The 20,448-nt window shown below is 44.0% G+C and overlaps 1 protein-coding gene across 4 annotated transcripts; it reads right to left on the bottom strand.

Annotated features, from left to right (window-relative positions):
• Window positions 1-4,984: 4,984 nt before the first annotated feature.
• LOC116957678 (uncharacterized) lies at window positions 4,985-17,764 on the bottom strand. Of its 4 annotated transcripts, none has more exons than XM_032980014.2 (9): window positions 17,637-17,764; window positions 16,666-16,773; window positions 15,526-15,873; window positions 14,216-14,505; window positions 12,305-12,401; window positions 9,070-9,169; window positions 7,786-8,572; window positions 6,817-7,497; window positions 4,985-6,681 (listed from the first exon to the last, which is right to left on the bottom strand). In XM_032980014.2, the coding sequence occupies exons 3-9, from the start codon at window positions 15,863-15,865 to the stop codon at window positions 6,370-6,372; spliced, it is 2,607 nt and encodes an 868-aa protein (XP_032835905.1). In that variant the 5' UTR covers window positions 15,866-15,873; window positions 16,666-16,773; window positions 17,637-17,764; the 3' UTR covers window positions 4,985-6,369. The 4 variants fall into 4 exon arrangements, with proteins under 4 accessions (XP_032835905.1, XP_032835897.1, XP_032835891.1 ...); XM_032980006.2 differs by having other exon boundaries at window positions 17,597-17,764; XM_032980000.2 differs by having other exon boundaries at window positions 17,443-17,764.
• Between the last annotated feature and the right edge of the window lie 2,684 nt (window positions 17,765-20,448).

The raw sequence follows: 20,448 nt of genomic DNA on the forward strand, positions 1-20,448 counted from the left end.
TGGCTACATGTTGAACACCATTTCACAGAGTGGTGCATACATCCTCATTACTGTGCCTATGGATAAATGCATGGTGTTTACATCTAAAAAGCCAAAAATAAGTGTCCAGACTCCCATGGAAATGTACTTCTTTACCACAATACCGATATATTTAGGCACGTTATTAATCTAATTCTGCATATATTTTCACAACGCATATATATGTGTTTTGTGCATACTGCAAGATAGCCTATTTAAATGTTTATTCCTTACACGCAAGTACTATTTAAGAGGATGTGATTTGTGTTCATAGTGCACCCATCAACCAATAGTGTGTTCACCAAGCACAGGCCTGCTGGACGAAGAAACAACGTGAAATGATGCTGCTATGCTATGCAGGAACACCAATGCAACTTTAAGATTTACTCATTCAAGTTACAGTGAGGGAAAAAAGTATTTGATCCCCTGCTGATTTTGTACGTTTGCCCACTGACACAGAAATTATCAGTCTAAAATTTTAATGGTAGGTTTATTTGAACAGTGAGAGACAGAATAACAACAAAAATCCAGAAAAACGCATGTTATAAATTGATTTGCATTTTAATGAGGGAAATAAGTATTTGACCCCTCTGCAAAACATGACTTAGTACTTGGTGGCAAAACCTTTGTTGGCAATCACAGAGGTCAGACGTTTCTTGTAGTTGGCCACCAGGTTTGCACACATCTCAGGAGGGATTTTGTCCCACTCCTCTTTGCAGATCTTCTCCAAGTCATTAAGGTTTCGAGGCTGACGTTTGGCAACTCGAACCTTCAGCTCCCCCCACAGATTTTCTATGGGATTAAGGGCTGGAGACTGGCTAGGTCACTCCAGGAACTTAATGTGCTTCTTCTTGAACCACTCCTTTGTTGCCTTGGCCGTGCGTTTTGGGTCATTGTCATGCTGGAATACCCATCCACGACCCATTTTCAATGCCCTGGCTGAGGGAAGGAGATTCTCGCCCAAGATTTGACGGTACATGGCCCCGTCCATCGTCCCTTTGATGCGGTGAAGTTATCCTGTCCCCTTAGCAGAAAAACATCCCCAAAGCATAATGTTTCCACCTCCATTATTGACGGTGGGGATGGTGTTCTTGGGGTCATAGGCAGCATTCCTCCTCCTTCAAACACGGCGAGTTGAGTTGATGCTAAAGAGCTCCATTCTGGTCTCATCTGGCCACAACACTTTCACCCAGTTGTCCTCTGAATCATTCAGATGTTCATTGGCAAACTTCAGACGGGCATGTATATGCGCTTTCTTGAGCAGGGGGACCTTGCGGGCGCTGCAGGATTGCAGTCCTTCACGGCGTAGTGTGTTACCAATTGTTTTCTTGGTGACTATGGACCCAGCTGCCTTGAGATCATTGACAAGATCCTCCCGTGTAGTTTGGGCTGATTCCTCACCGTTCTCATGATCATTGCAACTCCACGAGGTGAGATCTTGCATGGAGCCCCAGGCCGAGGGAGATTGACAGTTCTTTTGTTTCTTCCATTTACGAATAATCGCACCAACTGTTGTCACCTTCTCACCAAGCTGCTTGGCAATGGTCTTGTAGCCCATTCCAGCCTTGTGGAGGTCTACAATCTTGTCCCTGACATCCTTGGAGAGCTGTTTGGTCTTGGCCATAGTGGAGAGTTTGGAATCTGATTGATTGCTTCTGTGGACAGGTGCCTTTTATACAGGTAACAAGCTGAGATTAGGAGCACTCCCTTTAAGAGTGTGCTCCTAATCTCAGCTCGTTACCTGTATAAAAGACACCTGGGAGCCAGAAATCTTTCTGATTGAGAGGGGGTCAAATACTTATTTCCCTCATTAAAATGCAAATCAATTTATAACATTTTTGACATGCGTTTTTCTGGATTTTTGTTGTTATTCTGTCTCTCACTGTTCAAATAAACCTACCATTAAAATTATAGACTGATCATTTCTTTGTCAGTGGGCAAACGTACAACATCAGCAGGGGATAAAATACTTTTTTCTCTCACTGTACAACTGAAAGACATGATTTTGACACCACCAGTACTGGTATACATTACATATATTAATGTCATTGGTCATATCACCTCTGATGAAATGCAGACCATATTATACATGCATATACATGCTTGTACAATCTCAAGATACTGCACAAGGTAACAAAATGCACATTATTCATAACTGATTTGGGTTGGGCCATGTGACGATCAGACTCAATCTTGTGTCATTGGGACCCCCCCCCCCACGACCCAACACAGCCAAATAGATTGTCGTGGCTGCAAGCGTTTAACGTGCCAATTGAGTCACCTCGATAAGTTGAAGAAATACCCGAGCAACCAAACTTAGCAATTACATAGGACTTTTAATTTGAAACTGCATAAGACATCTTCAGGACAAGATCTATAACAATCAAGGAACTCAGTTGACTCGAACCCCCTTAAAGATTAATCGGTACGTTAAACACTTGGACACTTAATTTGTATGGCTGTGCCCAGTGCTGGGGGGTTCCTAACGACACAGATTTGGTTAGATCATGTTGCAGCCAAACCCAAATATCTATTCGGAATCACATTGGCTATGAACACCTTCCTTGGCGAGTTAAATATACACGTAAACGATACAGGAAAATAAAATTAAAAGATGTTGGCAAATGGGAGTGATGGCACAACACTAATAATGAACGGACTTCACGTGTAAATATCTTGTAATGGATGTGAATACATGATCGATCTTACGATGCAACAATCCATCCAACACCGTCAGTATTGTACATGTGTTGGATTGATCGTTGCATCGCGAGAGTCGAGAGGTGGCAGTTAACGGGGAGGGCTTCGTCCAGCAGTGGATTGATCAGCTGATCATTTATTGGGTGGAATTGTCTCCACGTACAAGAAAAAAGGATTTGCAACTTGTTTTCCTTGAGACTATGACAGTGTTTATTACCTTAAACTTCCTTTTAGTCTTATTCACCACACGAGAGATGTACATAAACTATCGTAATACCATTCACCGGGCCTCTCCTGGAACAGATAAAAGTCGTACGGTCATCTGTGGTTATCGATGCACAACACCAATCGATAAAGCACTCTCCAATGAGTGCTCCAACTGAGAGCCTGAGTTAGCTGGGGAAGTGCATTGCAACCACTTCAAGTGTTCACGTTTACCGACTAAAGGCTTCCACGCAGCGCGGCAGGACAGCCAATTTTCAGAACTGATTGTAACGAGGCCGCTTTCAAAGCACGGCAGAGCCACGTGAATACAAACGCACATGTGGACATGCCGCACGCAGACTTCCATCCACCCCATACTCGTGGGATCTTGCCAATGCAAACGATTTGCAACAAAACCACCCCCCCCCCCCCAATAAACATGTCGCAAATTGCAATTCAAAGCCGCGAAACCCCATACTGAGACGCAACCTCGACAGAGAAGTGACGCCGGCAATTGCACGCGCAACCTCAATGCCACTGATTGCTCTCCGTGGCGCGCTGTTCCCCCCGCCTCGCCCTGCATCCCTGAACAATGCATCAACAGCTGATTTAGCGCCACCTTTTGAAATGTACAGTATTACTGCAAGAGGAATGCAAAATAATGTCAATTTGTGTTGATCACGCCATTGCCGAGCAAACTCTTAAAATGATATTTGGTCTACTCTTCCACGTTGAACAAACGTGTTGGAAGAGACGGGCGGACACCCAACTTTTCATTACACGCGACCTGACGATTGACTGCGACAGAGGGAGGAAGATTTGAGAAACTTGCATCGTTTCAGCTGCCGTGCCGGAAGATAAAATCGAACCGACACCCTCTGGATTGTCTCGTGCTAACCATCACAACTTGGCAGCTCTGTCAATGTACCATCACAACTTAAACGTTCACTGCGCTTAGTAAATTGAAATGTAGAATTTCTAAAGCACAAGCATGGTCCACAACATGAAGAATTAAAGATTAAGCAAAAAAAATCAATACCAGATAATCCTACCCAATCCAGCCTGTAATTGAAATACTGTTTCTTGAATGGCGTGTTGGAAAAGGGTATACATTCAATTGATAAAAAAATATTGTATTTATACATCGCGATTATTTGGCCATATTAAAGTGACCTAATGATGTAATTGTGAAGTGGTAAATCTAGCAATGTCAAGCAGCAGAATCAATTTGTTTATTAAACTAGTCACACATCTTGTCAAATTACATTCCGAGACCTGGCCTCTCAAAGATAGCACCTTTGCACATTATATATTAGGTTATTCGCATTCTACTGTAGCGAAAACTACATTTCCCGATGAGGGCCTTACACCTTTGTGGGTCGATGGTTATTTGACGACACTTCGCCAAGCTGGTAAGCGTTACGTCTGAGAGCATCCAAGTACAAAACAATTGATTTTGCTGCTCTGCCCTCTACTGTCCATCATGAAGCCTGGCAACACGAAGAACAATCTCCCTGCTCCACATTAGAGGACTTATATTCTTAGTTTTTTCGGTAAAGTCACGTTGAAGGGAAACAACTAAATTATAAAATATATATAAAACAATAAAAAATTATCACGACGTTTCGACCATACTTTTTCCCTGAAGACGACCGTTTGTGTTATGGTCGAAACGTCGTGAGAATTTTTTTATTGTTTTATATATATTTTATTATTTTGTTGTTTCCCTTCAACGTGACTTTACCGAAAAAACTAAGAATATGAATTACTGCAGTCACGAAAGCTTTAAATCAAAATTAGAGGACTTGTTAAAACCCCATTACGTATGGTGGTCACTTATCCATGCACCGTACTTCATGAGGAAATATTATTTTACTGGCTATTAACTGTACTTATAGACAACTGTGCAGCATCGTGACAGATATGTTAGGCTGGAAAGTAATTTGGGAAGCTGTCACGTTTCAGCTGCTAAAAACATTGCCAGAGAAGTGGGACGTTTCACTCCACCGTCTCCTCAATCATGCCCTCATGAACAAATTAGGCATGTTACTTAAACTTAATGTAATATTACAGACTTGAAATGTTACTTTTATTCACATGTTAAGGTTGTCCCAATACAGGTATTCCCCGGTTTACAAAAGGGGCGCGGTGTTCTTCAAAAAGAACACGCGTCACGCAATTTCGTTAATCGAAAATCTTTTCCCATTAATTTAATAAAAAAAAAATTTGGGATGTTTAGGCCAGTCATTCCAACTCTACCCCTAAAGTATAAAAATACACCTATACAACTTTTTTACAATACAAAACTAATAATGAATAAATATTAGACGGATTGAATCATAATTAATTCTAAACCAACAATTAACCTTTTTGGGGCAATCGCCAAAAGATGGACATGTTGGAATGCCTGGAAAGGTGATGTGAGGCTGTAGCAGATGAATGACACAAGTTGCCCCGGGCCGCTCTTGTTTGATGCCATGTGAAAGTTCGTTCACGTGGAAATTAGATTTCGCGAATCAAAAGTGTACATAATTTGCCAATTGCGTTCACGTGAAATTTCGTAAACCCAATGTTCATAAATCGAAGGATACCTGTACTTTTATATTAACAGGTTTTAAAAAACACTTGAAAGAGAAACGTATGTTAAACAATATTACTTTTTTTCTAAATAAATATTTTGACATCATGGAACTTCCTTTTAACTTGTCCAAGACATCCAAGTGAGATGGCCGGTGACTTGGAAGATAAAACACCGAGCTGGCACCGTTGAGAGGGTTGATGGTTTCAATCCAGTTACCAACGCCTAACACAAATTGCCTATATCTGGCTAAATTTCAGCTGTGAGAAATACAAAAATATATCGGTTTGATGGTAATGTGCATCTCATAGCAGACTTCTCACCTACTGTGTAATGTGTAAAAGGCCACTCGATGCATTTTTCAGAAGTCCTGTGAAAAATAACTTCCATGGGATATTGTCAGACACTGGGCACACTACTCTATGAGATTTACGAACCGAGCCTTCATCTCATCATATTGCACCAATCACATACTTTGTAACACATTGGGGGGGTGGGGGGGGAATAGCTTTTTTCTTTCAAAACAAATAGGTTTAAATTTAAGAGGCTTGTCTAATTTCTCAAATGAATTTTGGCTCACATCACACCAAAGTAGGAACCTTTACAAAAGCATTGTTTCCTTGAACCTCTTCTGAGAAGGCACCTCAACAAACACACCTGAATCTCTACACTTCTTGCCAGCCAACCGAGGCTCTGCAGATTCCAGAAGATCTTTGTGGCCAGGCGCTCAAGAACTACCTTGCACACTGTGTGCACGGCCGGCACACTCTTGAATGTATGCGAAGGCAAGGGGCATGAGTGAGGGTGTGCGCGCCAGGAGGGTTAGAATCTGCAGGGGCTTCCATCAGGCGTGCAGGTAATCGTTGCCTCTATTGCATCGGCTCGTCTGCATGGCTTCTCGCTCGCAATGGCGAATTGGCTATCTCCCGCAAAACTATCTGGTCCCCTTCAACACTCTTACAGCTGGCTCGGTGGCCGTGTTGTAAACGATTGGGAGGCGTCGGCAGCAGAGTCGATGGAAAGTGGAAGGGAATGTTCTCAGAGCGCCAAGGCGCTGTGTGTGCAGCCACGCCACAGCCTGACAGCCCGCTGTCCGAGAGATGCCCAGGCTCCAAGTGCATTCTTTTAGACTCCGGAGATACTGGAACATCCTCGGTCTGTGCAGTGGATGCACCTTGAAGCTGAAAATTGAAAAACAACTGAGCAATGCGACTATTGGAAACAAACATTCCACATCTTTTAAGGTATTTAAAAGCATCGTAACATGAAATGGCACGACTCTTAAGAAGAATCGACGACTACATTGCCACTTTTACCTTGACAAGGGCGAGCCTGACAGAAGGCAAGGGCAGGAGGCTGTTCTGAGGGAGCTCCGGTTCATCTCCCAGCAGGGGGTAATTTGGGTACAGACGCTTGCGTGAGGTTGCAGACAAACACATCCAATCGATGGAGTTCCTCTTCGAGTGAGGCAGAGGGAGAGCAGACTTTGCGGCTTGCTTTGGTGTCAGGGCAGAACTCTGCGAGAGTGGGGTCGGGGTCATGGGCTCGCTGTGCGTTTTCACTCTTTGTTCTTCAACATCGCCAGATATGCCTTTCGTTGGGCTTTCATCAAAACCTTTTTCCGCGGTTCCCTTGCACACCAACAGCTCGCGTGTGATCTTGGGAAAGTTTAAATTCCCATTCAGATGCTTCTTTGCTACAATACGTCCATTTTCACCTCCCTTTTTTGGAAATGCATTGTGCAATATTGCATCCACTTCAATTGCTGATCTGGTTGCGCTCTGTCGCTTTCTGCGTGTGAATTTTGTAGGAAACTTTTTTGTACGTTGCTTCCTGCCATTTTTTTGCATTTTCAAGTCACAATTTGCTTTGGATTGAGTATTCGATTCATCACAGAGAACAGTGCTTTGACCTTCTCGCGCATTTGACAACTTGTTAACGTTGTAAATTGTGGACACTTCAGAAAAAACTTGAACAGGGAGGCGAAAAATTGTAACCTGAAAACAGAGAGCATATTTGCGTATATATTACAATTGTGCGGTATGAAAGTTTTGTTTTTGGAAACGTATTTTTTCATATTGACCGTGTAAAACAACACAAAACTTAAATTACAACAAAGACCTCATGAAATATTGACCGAGAAGTTTTAACATGAAAAAAACATCAATTCCGCGCAAAAATGTAATTCGGGGTAAAAATTACGGAATGCAGAATCGATAACTTTTTCCTCATCTTCCGTATCTAATCATGCACTAGTCAGAAATGGCTGGAGCGTGCTTACTCACAGTGACAGGTCTGATGTTAACAGATGACTCGGGTTCATTTGAGCTCACAGACAGGCAGGCGGCAGTCTTCCATCGCTTGCCACGATGCCTCACAGGCAGCGCTCGCTTTGCTGGCCGAGAGGGCGCTGGCGAGGTGGAGCTTTCCTCCTCGCACAAACTTCTGGCAGCTGCCTTCAACGCTTTTTTACTTGTCAACGGACTTTTTTCTTTCGACGACGGGCGTTGCGGTTTTGAGTTTTTCCGCATTCCCGACGAAGAAATCTCTCCCAGCTTTTCTCTCCAATCCTCAAGTTCTTCAGACTGCTCGGTAACTTGTAAAGGAATGTGGGGACCACCTGCTGTGGCGCGAGACGTGTGCGCGCGAGTCGTGTGAGAGCGAGACGTGTGTGCGTGAGACGTGTCTGTGCGAGACGTGTGTGAGCGAGACGTCTGTGTGCGAGACGTGTGTGCGCGAGACGTGTCTATATGCATGCTCTTCACAAGTCGTGCCATCTCATTCCTTTTTACATTATTAGAGGACCTTTCGTGGAGGCAACCATTCTTTATTGGCTGGATTTCCTTTCTCCACTTGCCACTGCCCACCACTTTCAGTGGCAGACAATTTTCCAACCTCACAGTGCAAGGTGGTAGGCTCAACACTGAACCCTTACAGTTTCCAGAAACTGTACGATTGTGCTGGGTGCCGAGGACCTTCTTCACTTCGTCTCTAACGACTGAAAAAGCACCTCTCGTACCTGATTTACACCGAGAGGTAGATAGTGCATCTCCACTGACAAACTCTCCAATGCTGTAAAACAGACACGAGAACAAAAACTGAAGGGTTTTTTTTGTCTTTTTCAGCAAATAATCATATCAATTTAAAATGCATAATTTTGCTTGTAAAATACTCGTGAAAAGTATGTTGCACGAATCTAGAAATGTATAGATGCTCTTCCAAAATGTCCCACTTTCTAAGATTTACTCAATTTGTGCAACACACTGTTACTACGCATTGCTCAACAATGCACACACTACAACTACAAACATCCGCGACCGATAATTATATTTATAAACTATGTTTTGTTTATAATAAAAAAAAGTTTCTCAATTATTCCAATTAAAGCTGCTCAGGTATAACAGAAATCACAACTCTACGATTCCTGTGTTTAACAGCGAGTTCCGATCTATGAATCAATCAATGCATTCAAAGCATGTTACTCTCCTTTTCCCAACACTGACCACCAGCGCTACTACATGCAACTAATGAGGTACTAAAGCTTTTCCATAATGGTGAGATAAACGCACTTGCTCTGCAGCGAGTCCTGAGCATGTGGCTCATGTACAGACAAGCGCGCCTTCTTCGCCGGTCCATTCCGTATGCACTGCCGCGGATTCGACTCTTCTCCTGTGAACAGGTAACAATCAAATGTGGTAATTACAAGGACAAAGAAACACGAAAAGGATATTTTAATAATGCAACTGAAAGAAAACCAAAGACTACAGGGGCTTAAAAGGCCCTTTTATCCGAATAGGAAGACAAAAAAAACAAGAAAACAGGGAGCAAGCAATTTTTTGTGTATGTTGTTAGCAAACCTATATTTAACTTGCAAATTAAGATTTTTTTTTTCTCATAAGACAATTAACCTGCTCAAAAATAAAATTAATTGAAGACTACAGTAAAAAAAACAACGACGATACATTGCAGTCACAGAGTTAGCTTTGACTGAGATATAGATATTTATATGTAAGTACATATTATGAGATTAATGAAATGACTGGAAAAAAATACAAAATACCTTGTAAACAACATACCCTTCTCTAATGGAACAAGTTAGAAAATATCCAAACTCCCATGTCCAAGACAAATGTACGTTACAAAAACACTAAGTTAGAATGCCAAACTTGATGTGAAGCTTTCGTGACTGCAAGAATTACTCTTTGGTTCTTTCGGTAAAGTCACCTAGAAAGGAAATAAATAGAGCACGACGTTCCGATTGCAACACAAGCAACCGTCATCAGGTAGAATTTCATTTGAGAGACAAAACACAGACACGGAGACAGACAGACACACAAGCAGAGGAGACACAACACAAAGACACACAGAGAGAGACGCACACAACATCGACACACAGAGACCCAATGCCTCTGTGTCGAGGCCTTAAATAGAGAGAGAGAGGGGGGGGGGGTTAGGCAGAGAGAGAGGTGGGTAATGCTGAGGCAGCTGCTGGAGCAGCTGCTGGAGCAGCTGCTGGAGCAGAGAAATTAGCATGTCAATGAATCCACCCCGAATCGACCGAGGGAAAGAAGATCGAATGGCTCTATGAGAGCCTGGTACATTTTAGAGAGAGAAATAGTTTGAGAAAACATAATTTAGGGCCATTCCATCTTCTTTCCCTCGGTCGCTTCGGGATGGATTCATTGACATGCTAATTTCTCTGCTCCAGCAGCAGCCTCAGCATACCAACCTCTCTCTCTGCCTAATCACCCTCCCCTCTCACTCTCTATTTAAGGCCTCGACACAGAGGCATTGGGTCTCTGCGTGTCTATGTTGTGTGTCTCTCTCTGTGTGTCTTTGTGTTGTGTCTCTCTGCTCGTGTCTGTGTTTTGTCTGTCTCTCAAATTTAGTTCTACCTGATGACGATTGCTTGTGCTGCAATCGAAACGTCGTACTCTATTATTTAATGTATTTCCTCTCTACGTGACTTTACCGAAAGAACCAAAGAGGAATTCCTGCAGTCACGAAAGCTTCAAATCAAGTTTGAACCACCTCTACGGGGAGGATGTAAGTTGTTTCCTCTCTCTCTCTCTCTGTGTATCTCCGTTTGTCAAATTTCACAATTAACTTCAAATTTAGCCATCTTTGGAGATCGTAATCAACCAGGCTATGCGTTAACTGTGTGTTAGCCGACCATCTGTGTTGCATTGCATTACATTTCCCCAAAAAAATCTAAGTTTGTTTTCTCAAACGGCCTATTTCTCTCTCTAAAATTGACAAGGTTCTCATAGGTCCATTCGCTCTCTCTCTCCCCCGGCCGCTTCGGGGTGGATTTCCACACATCTCTCTGTGTGTCACTGTCAAATTTCACACTTAACTTCTAATTTTAGCAATCTTTGGAGATCGTAATCAACCAGGCTATGCGTTAACTGTGTGTTAGCCGACTCTCTGTGTTGCATTACATTACATTCCTAAAAGATTTGCTAATTTTTTATTTTCTCAAACTATTTCTCTCTCTAAAATTTACCAGGCTATCATAGGGCCCATCTTCTTTGGTTCTTTCGGTAAAGTCACGTAGAATGAGAATAAAATAATAAAATAAAACAATAAAATTCTCACGACGTTTCGGCCACAACACAAGTGGCCTTCTTCAGGTGAAAGGAACAAACCTGTCGGGACGACAGAGCTACAATTAACGCTGCTAAGATTCGCAGCGTCTTTTAAGCTGGTTGAGAGAAGTGAGGCACCTTGACAAAGGGGTATACATATCAAACAGGAGAATTTAGCATTGAAATAACTGAAGGATTAGCTTGTGACTGGTCATAGAAATAGCTATGTTAAAGTCAAAGCCTACACATCCACAGAGGAACCTCGTACATGGACGCCAAAGGGGCTGCAACAACTCACCTATCATACAGTAAACCGATGTGAAAAAAAAGAGGTGCCTCTGTAGGCTTTTCCGTGACCAGTCACAAGCTAATCCCTCAACTGCTAAACTCTCCTGTTTGATATGTAAACCCCTTTGTCAAGGTACCTCACTTCTCTCAACCAGCTTAAAAGACGCTGCGAATCTGAGCAGCGTTAATTGTAGCTCTGTCGTCCTGACAGGTTTGTTCCTTTCACCTGAAGAAGGCCACTTGTGTTGTGGCCGAAACGTTGTGAGAATTTTATTGTTTTATTTTATTATTTTATTCTCATTCTACGTGACTTTACCGAACGAACCAAAGAAGATGAATCCTTGCAGTCACGAAAGCTTTAAATCGAAATTCATCATAGGGCCATTCGATCTTCTTTCCCTCGGTCGCTTCGGGGTGGATTCATTGACATGCTAATTTCTCTGCTCCAGCAGCAGCCTCAGCAGACAAACCTCTCTCTCTGCCTAACCACCCTCCCCTCTCACTCTCTATTTAAGGCCTCGACACAGAGGCATTGGGTCTCTGTGTGTCGATGTTGTGTGCCTCTCTCTGTGTGTCTGTGTTGCCTCTCTCTGCTCGTGTGTCTGTCTGTGTGTCTCCGTGTCTGTGTTTTGTCTCTCTAAAATTTAGTTATACCTGATGATGATTGCTTGTGTTGCAATCGAAACGTCGTACTCCATTATTACATTTATTTTCTTTCTATTCGACTTTACCGAAAGAACTAGAATGCCAATTCTACTGCACAACTTACGGTTATTTGAAAACTATCATATTCTAGGGTGTACAGGCACAGTTGAGTCACACCAAAAAGATCACCGAATTTCTTGAGAGACTAAATCAACCGCTCATGAATAGTGAAGCGAGGAGTCGTCGTCATGCTCTCAAGTTCTAGAGTTTACCGTTTCCTTACCCTCTGCCAGACGTTCTTGCCAGTCCAGTGCCGCATACGAGAAAAACTCATTGCATAGAGCAGAACTGCCGAGCTGTAAACTCCCATCGTCCCCAAGCTGTCGGGAGGCAGCAAGAAAAAAAAAGGTACAAGCTGTGAAACAAACCGGTGGTGCGAAGCGTGCAGAAATCAACAGCCTGCAGCCATAGCAGCATGCATTATTGATTACAGTGTTGCATTGGAGAGTGCTGCTGCGTGACTTACTTCCTTGCTTAGCATTAATGCTGCAGTGGGGCTGGTGTAAACTTAGGAAAGGCATGCTTTATGGTTAACACCATACAACAGTGCTTACCACTGCAGCAGTTTTGTATTTCAGGGGGCTAACATTTGGTTTCATAAACATGTTGGGATAAAGGAAAATTATGAAATCCCTTGCAGCTATAAGGCAATGCCATGTAGCGTCCTGCACTGAACATACACCGGAATAGCTCTTTTACAAAATTACCACAAAAACAAATATGCTTTGCTAATAAACATTTAAAAGAGAAAATGTACAAAATATAACCAGTTCACTTGACACGGCTCTGAATTTCATATCGCATTGTTTGATTGCTGACAATTTCACATTTAGATGGGAAAATATTAAATTGTATATTAATATGCAGGGTAAAAGAATAGAAGCGCATATTAAGATTTAAAATTCAGAATTAATGCACCTTGCAATCTGATGAAATACCCCATCAACATCACCAGGTAAATTAATGAATTCTACACATCGTAAAGGATTTTAAAGTTATCACTGTTTCATACCTAGTATAATTACGAGACACCTAACATTTTCCTAATTTAGCCAAGATGCATGCACACAATAGTGTACCTTTATGATGTCACCGAGACAATACATTTTAAATGAAAATCCTGGCTTCAAAATCTATCAAATATGAAGGGGGCAATTCAGATGTAAACATTTTTCGAATTCTCTCTCTCAACATTATGCCAAGATCAGACCAACTATATCCCTCCGTGTCAGATATTTTACAACCAAAAGAGCGTCACAAACTATGGGAAGTATCACATCAGGTATTTTCAAGCAAGTCGACAGATTCTAGTCTTGTTACACTCGTACTCTTTGGTTCTTTCGGCAAAGTCACGTAGGTATAAAATAAAATAAATTAAATCACGACGCTTCGACAAGCAATCATCATCAGTCTGGGAAAACCACAGCAAGAAAAACGTTTTTTTTGCTGAAGTGGGAGACAGATGCCAGAGTAAGAGGTTATATAGATAAGAGAGGGGGGGGACGCTAGGAGAGGGACCGTGAAGCTGGACGGGGGGAAGTCGGCGGGGCTGGAAGTGGGAGGCTAAGAGAGAGCTGGGGATGCGCGGGGAGAAGATGCAACAACAACGCCACTGCAGCAACAATGCCAATGAAGCCAACAATGACAATGCAGCAGCAATGCCCAAACGCTGGGGATGCAATAAACTCGACATAATAGACTAGTGCCTGGCAAATATGATGGAACAACCATAAACAGTTAAGGTTTTACCTGGTTAATAACATCCTTCCAATGATTGCTCAATTTGTATCCATCTTCTCGGTTGAAGTTATGTCTATGTTTATATATCTGGATGGCTTCATGAACAAACTTTTGATAGTAGCCCGAAGGTTTACAGAGTACCTTGGTCTCGGAAAAAACAATATCATGAGAGCCCACAGCGTTATAACAATGGTCAGCTACTGCAGACGTATTGGTTGCTGTGGTTTCCCCACCTGATGATGATTGCTTGTGTTGCAATCGAAACGTCGTGATTTTATTTATTTTATTTTATTCCTACGTGACTTTACCGAAAGAACCCAAGAGTATGGATCCCTGCAGTCACGAAAACGTCAAATCTTGTTACACTCGTTAATAGTTGTAATATTGTACACACCTGACGGTCCGGTTCCGGCAGCAGCAACAGAAGACGTTGTTGGCACGCGCTCGGAAGTTTCCTAAATGATTCGTAGCTGATGAGCGAGCGAAGGTTGGCATTCTGGAGAGAAGTCACGAGGCTGTTGAACTCCGAGTCCTTGTCATCTTCTTTGCTCTGCCAGTCACGTGCCAGACTATGGCCCTCCAATTTCAAACTGGCCTTGTTTGCATTCAAACCCGGCCATAGGTTTCCAGAGGATGGATTTTTTTCTCCTGAGCTGCCCTTGTACAAACAGTAACCTGCATTCACTTCAACAATGAAAAGCAACTGTTAGATGTGGGCACATTGTGTGAGGAACTAATATTTCAATTCAGGTTTTTCTAATGTACCATTAGCAAAAGAATAAGTTACCAAGATTTTTTTATTTGATTTGAATGTAACTTGTTTTAAATTTAATGCACGGCCAAATAATGTACACATATTAGTTAAATAAATGTAAACATATAATTATTAGAAACACTTCATACTATTTATTATTGAATCCACTTGTTTAATTCGGAAAGCCTCACCGAGCCTTAGGACGCTTTTTTCAGGTGGTTGCCGTCAAGTTTTCACAATAAAGGCCCCAAATTTTGTTTTCTCTAACTATTTATCTCTCTGAAATTTACCAGACTTTCAGGGCAACGAGTGTGATATATTTTAGTTGAACATTACATCAAAACATGCACAGCCAACATTGCATAGCTATATTCTTAGTTCTTTCGGTAAAGTCACGTTGATTGTTCACACTTAGTGGCTTTCAGACAGCATACATAAAAAAAAAATTTCGTCTCCCCCCTCCTCTTTTCAGAACATAGATGACTAGTCCTTCTAAATGAACTGCCAAATCGCTGCGCGTGGCGCTAACGTTTTTTCTTAAATAAATAAATACGCCGTTTAAAAATAAATAAATTTATGCAAACCGACACACCTGAAGACGACCGTTTGTGTTATGGTCGAAACGTCGTGAGAACTTTTATTGTTTTATATATATTTTATTGTTTCCCTTCAACGTGACTTTACCGAAAGAACTAAGAATATGAATTACTGCAGTCACAAAAGCTTTAAATCAAAATTGCATAGCTATGTTGCATGAAGTCATTAAAATGTTAACAATGCTGCAAGCTTTAAATGCAGCAATTTCATTTAGCTGCACCGTATTAAAAATCACTTCAAGTTCACAGGAAAAGTGCGAAATTAATGTTATCCCAATACTATTCCACTTTCAGTACGGCACTGCAAAGCACATTTCCAGACCGCAAAGGGGCAATGTATAATGAGCACCTTACCTGCATTTAAATCAAGTCTGTGCAGAACCACAGAGAGCCCACGAGTGGTCTCCTTGGACCCGCCTGCTGCTTCTTGTCCAACACGGGGGCTGTTCGATTTGAGGCCGCGAGAATCGGCAATTGGCAACTTGGGGCTGCGTGATTTGGCACCGAGTGATTTAGGGCAGAAATTTGCAGTGGGCAGGGTGGAGAGCTCGGGAGAGGAACACTTGGGCTGTTGTTGACCCCGCCTGGTCTCCGGTGCAGTAGGTTGACGCGCCGGGGATTTGAGCGGTGACAGCAACCGCTGCTGTCCACTGCTGTCGCAGAAAGTTCCAAGCAGCACCACGGCCTGTGGCATCTTCACATCTGACGGAGAGAAACTCATTTTTCATGCTCTATTCTTTTTTTAAATCTACCATTGTGACATTCATCACCTGCTGCTGCTGATGAGACTGAATGGCAATCTCCGATGCACATCATACAAACTCTACACTTTAGGAAACAGCATGTCAACCAAAAAAAATCTCAAATCACTCCGCACATTTATTAATGCTTATATTTCGTTTAGTAAATCAATAACAGACAACAGGTTCACCCCATATCCTTGTTTGCATAATTTCCCATTTATATTTTATTAGAGAACCCTACCAACATAAATCTCATTGCTCGCATATAACAACAATGTCATTAAGCAATGTTTTATGTTAGAACAGACTGCCTTTGGAAAAAAAATAGACACTTAATATTGTCGACTGCAATAGAAAAATACGTGAAAAAAATCTCATTTATATATCTGTATAATTCCAAACCATCGAGGTGTGTACACGGCAGTCTTGACAAAGCTGCAGGACTGATGAAGGCCGCACATTTTCATTTTGATGTCACTCTAAACACATTTTATGAAACGTCCCTCCTGTAATAACCTCGTGTTATACGAATATCTTTATAAACAAACATTTAAATCGACGTCACAACTTTGATCCGCTTTCCTGGTGAGGTTCAACAACGGTACAGCGGTAATGTGCTCAAATGTATCTCTCTCTCTCTGTAGGCATTTTAGCTTTCTCTCCTCTCTGAAATGGTTAAAGCTGTACAAATCTATCGGGGCAATGCAGATAGGTACACCGTGCCACAAAGAAGTGCAGTAGCCACACTCACCTGAGCCTTCCTTTTCTGCTCCACCTGTATTCAAATAACTTTGTGCTCTGGTGTCACGAGCCACCTCCCTTTGTACTGAGGCTGTCTCTTTAAATGCGTTAATCGTTCCTGCAAAACCACAACCACCATTAAAAGAGCATTCAATTAGCACACCGAGGAGAATTTAAATGCGAAGATATGTGAATATTCCGCGTTTGCGAGGGGGGGGGACACCAGCTGAGAAGATAATGAAAAGATTTGTCAAATCTCGGCATTTGAAACAAGCACAGCGGGCAATGAAAATTAACATTTGAGCGAGGGCTCAAACCGGGTCACAAAGCCTGCATCAACGCACACCCACTGTTCAGCGTGGTCCACATGTATTGACCCCCATCTAACTTTATAAAAAGGTACTATATATTTGTTTTAAAAGCAGGGGGTTATTTAAAACAGAAATGAAATATATGGGGACAATTGTGAGGGGTCCTTTAATTGTGAGGGGGGGGGGGGTTACAATACATCTGGACCACCCTGTACATCCATTTCCCGATCGCAGTGTTTACGAGGTACAACTATAAAGCACCAAGTAACCACGCTACTAAACAATACATTTGTCAGCACAATATAGCCTACGTATTTACCACACCGTATACACGGGACACCCGTTACGAGGACAAACAGCAACATTAAACACGGCGTCATGCGCGTGGCTGCGGAAAATTATTGCAAGAATAGCGGCGAATCTGCGCGCACTCCCCAGAAGGCCGTCGTGGCTGAGAGGATGTTGTGATACATTACTTTTGTTTTGTTAGCCGTCGTCAAAGTATAAACAGGGCATTCGAATGACTACAGTCCGCCCGTCGATATTTTCTCGACGTATTAGTCGGGCGACGAGCGCGGAGACCTCTGTGGCCTAACCCAACCTCCCCCCCCGTAGTGCACGAAGGCGAACCGAGAGAGCGAGAGGAGAGAGAAAGTTTGCGGCCGTTCACCGCCTTGTCGACATCGGGCCGCAACGAACGCAAGGACGTCGCCGAAGAAGCCTAAGGAGCTCGCGCGTCACGACGCGCCTTCGCGGGCGACGTCACGCGCGGGATAATAAACGCTCGCGCGGGGTGACGTCACGCGCGGATAATAAATACTCGCGCGGGTGACGTCACGCGCGGGATAATAAACACTGGGCGCGGGGTGACGTCACGCGCGGGATTTAATAAACACTCGCGCGGGTTGACGTCACGCGCGGGATAATAAACGCTCGCGCGGGGTGACGTCACGCGCGGAATTTAATAAAAAAACAACACGCGCGCGGGATACAAACACTCTCGCGGTGCGACGTCACACGAGGGACAAAATGCACTCGCGGGTGACGTCACGCGAGGGCGAAAACACTCGCGGGTGACGTCACTCGCGGACTAAAAAAACTCGAGGGTGACGTCACGCGCGAACTAAAAAAACACTCGCGGGTGACGTCACGCGCGGATTAAAACACTCGCGGGTGACGTCACGCGCGGACTAAAAAACACTCGCGAGTGACCTCACGCGCGGACTAAAAAAACTCGCGGGTGACGTCACAAGACGGAGAGTTTTTAGCTATAAACACCGAGGCGATGACGTCACCGCGTAGCTCGTGCGCGCGGCCCCGCCAGGCGTTGAGGTTCAAATTGCACCCCCAACGTGAACCCCGAAGCAGCACGCCGCCAAAGAAGACGAGGGCAACCCCCCGAAACCTCGCCTTTCCAGTGGAGACTAAGACCGCCGAGGCGACGTTTGTTCCAATGGTTCCAATCACACGCCAGCGTGTTTACTGGGCTAAATGTCAATTTTAAAATCTAATTTAGAGATAAATTATCAGCCCAGCCCCCCACGCAGGTAGTAGCCCCTCTCTCCCAAGGAGTGATAACACGCCCCCCCCCCCTTACGCAAAGCCTTATCAGATGATAAGTTTTTACCTGCAGAAATTCGCACCAATATTTACCGATTCACTTTTATTTTACCACTTAAGGCCCCACCGAGATCAGCAAATGCCAGCTCAACATGTGGCCTGTCATCACGCGGTCATACTTTCAAAGGCGTGGTGTTGATTCTAAATGGCGGAGATAAATACCCCCAAGATTTGAAATCCACGCGACCAAGGGGAGAAAGAAAGAGAGAGAACTTGAGACGCAAACTCCAAATATACAGCAGGTGTCACGGTCGGCATCGAGCCCACGAGCACCTCGCAAGTTAACACCTCGCCATTAGCGTCGTACAGAATGTGATTAAAATAACAGAGGTGTCCCTTCCGATGGGTTGTGTAATAAATGATTGTGTCATTTACGCGGGTGTATCCGCTATTGTCAACCGTCGATGAAAATCGATCATCATGGCGATTCAAGCGAATGAGAAGCCGTGCACGGCACACGTCTGGTGTCAATTCTAGATTTGAAGCTTTCGTGACTGCAAGGATCCATACTCTTTGGTTCTATTCGGTAAAGTGACTTTACCGAATGGAACCAAAGAGTACGTCTGGTGTGAGTTACACTCAGGCTAACAAGAGTCATGAATACGGCCGGCCAGGGCGACTCCACACAAAACGTCCAGATATAAAGCCGACGAGACGGTAGAACGCCAAAACGTCGATTCAACGACAAACCCCAATAATCGTGCCTCAGGTCACAGATCTGCTGATGGGGGGGGGGGGAGTTTGTTTACATTTACCATGCGCAGAGCAGCCAACTTCGCCAATCCTGGAGCTGTGCGGAATTCCGGTTCGGGGGGAGGTGGGGGGCTAAGATGAGGATGGGGGGGGGGGGGGTCTGAGACCAGGAAAGGCAGCGGGCAGAGATGATCTCCCAAACGAAATGCTGAGAGAGGGTGGCGTTTGTGCACAGACTGCCCTACATGACATCATAACAACAGTCTGGACCGCTGGACGGGTTCCGCAGGACTGGAAGGATGCCCTGGTGGTCCCCCTCTTTAAGAAGGGGGACCGCACAGACTGTAACAACTACAGCGGCATCTCACTCCTCAGTGTGCCGGGAAAGGTCCTGGCAAGGATTATTCAGCATCGCCTTGCCAGGCACGCTGAGGAGAGGCTTGCGGAGCCCCAATGCGGTTTCAGGAAAGGGCGGTCCGGCACAGATGCCATATTTTCTGTCCGTCTGCTACAGCAGAGGTGTAGGTAATTCCAACAAGACCTACATCTCTGCTTTATTGACCTGGTCAAGGCCTATGATACCATCAGTAGGCCTGGGCTCTGGGTTGTTCTTCGTGCTTTCGGAGTCCCTGACCCACTGCTCATGATCACCTTCATGATGGTGAGCGGGCCCGGGTAAAACTACGTGGCCGGGAGTCGGACGGAGCCATTCCCTGTTCACCTTGGGGTGTGACAGGGATGTCCTCTGGCTCCAACATTATTTAACATCTATTTCGACCACGTAGTTCGTGAAGCCTTGAGTAGCTGTGCCGGAGGAATTTCCATCTGGTACAGATACAATGGGAGGCTTATCGATGCCCGGGTGCGGTCAAGGGATAGCTCCCCATTGATCAAACACGTTATGTATGCCGATGACCTGGTAATTGCGGCTCACTCAGAGGAGGAGTTGGAGGCGCTGCTGCTAAAACTGGAGTGTGCCACTAAGAGATGGGGCCTTACCATCAGCTTCACCAAAACGAAGCACCTGCTTGGGTATTTTGTACCATCGGACACTCCACCCCCACAACTCCCAATCGGTGATGGGGCAGTTGTGGAGAGAGTGGAGAGTTTCCCATACCTGGGCAGTGTGCTCATGACCGGCTCCGGTTTAATAGCAGAGGTCTCACTCC

This window comes from Petromyzon marinus, chromosome 3, assembly GCF_048934315.1.
Source record: "Petromyzon marinus isolate PM22_M1 ecotype Great Lakes invasive population chromosome 3, UKy_Petmar_22M1.pri1.0, whole genome shotgun sequence".
In the NCBI taxonomy this organism is placed as follows: Eukaryota; Metazoa; Chordata; class Hyperoartia; order Petromyzontiformes; family Petromyzontidae; genus Petromyzon; species Petromyzon marinus.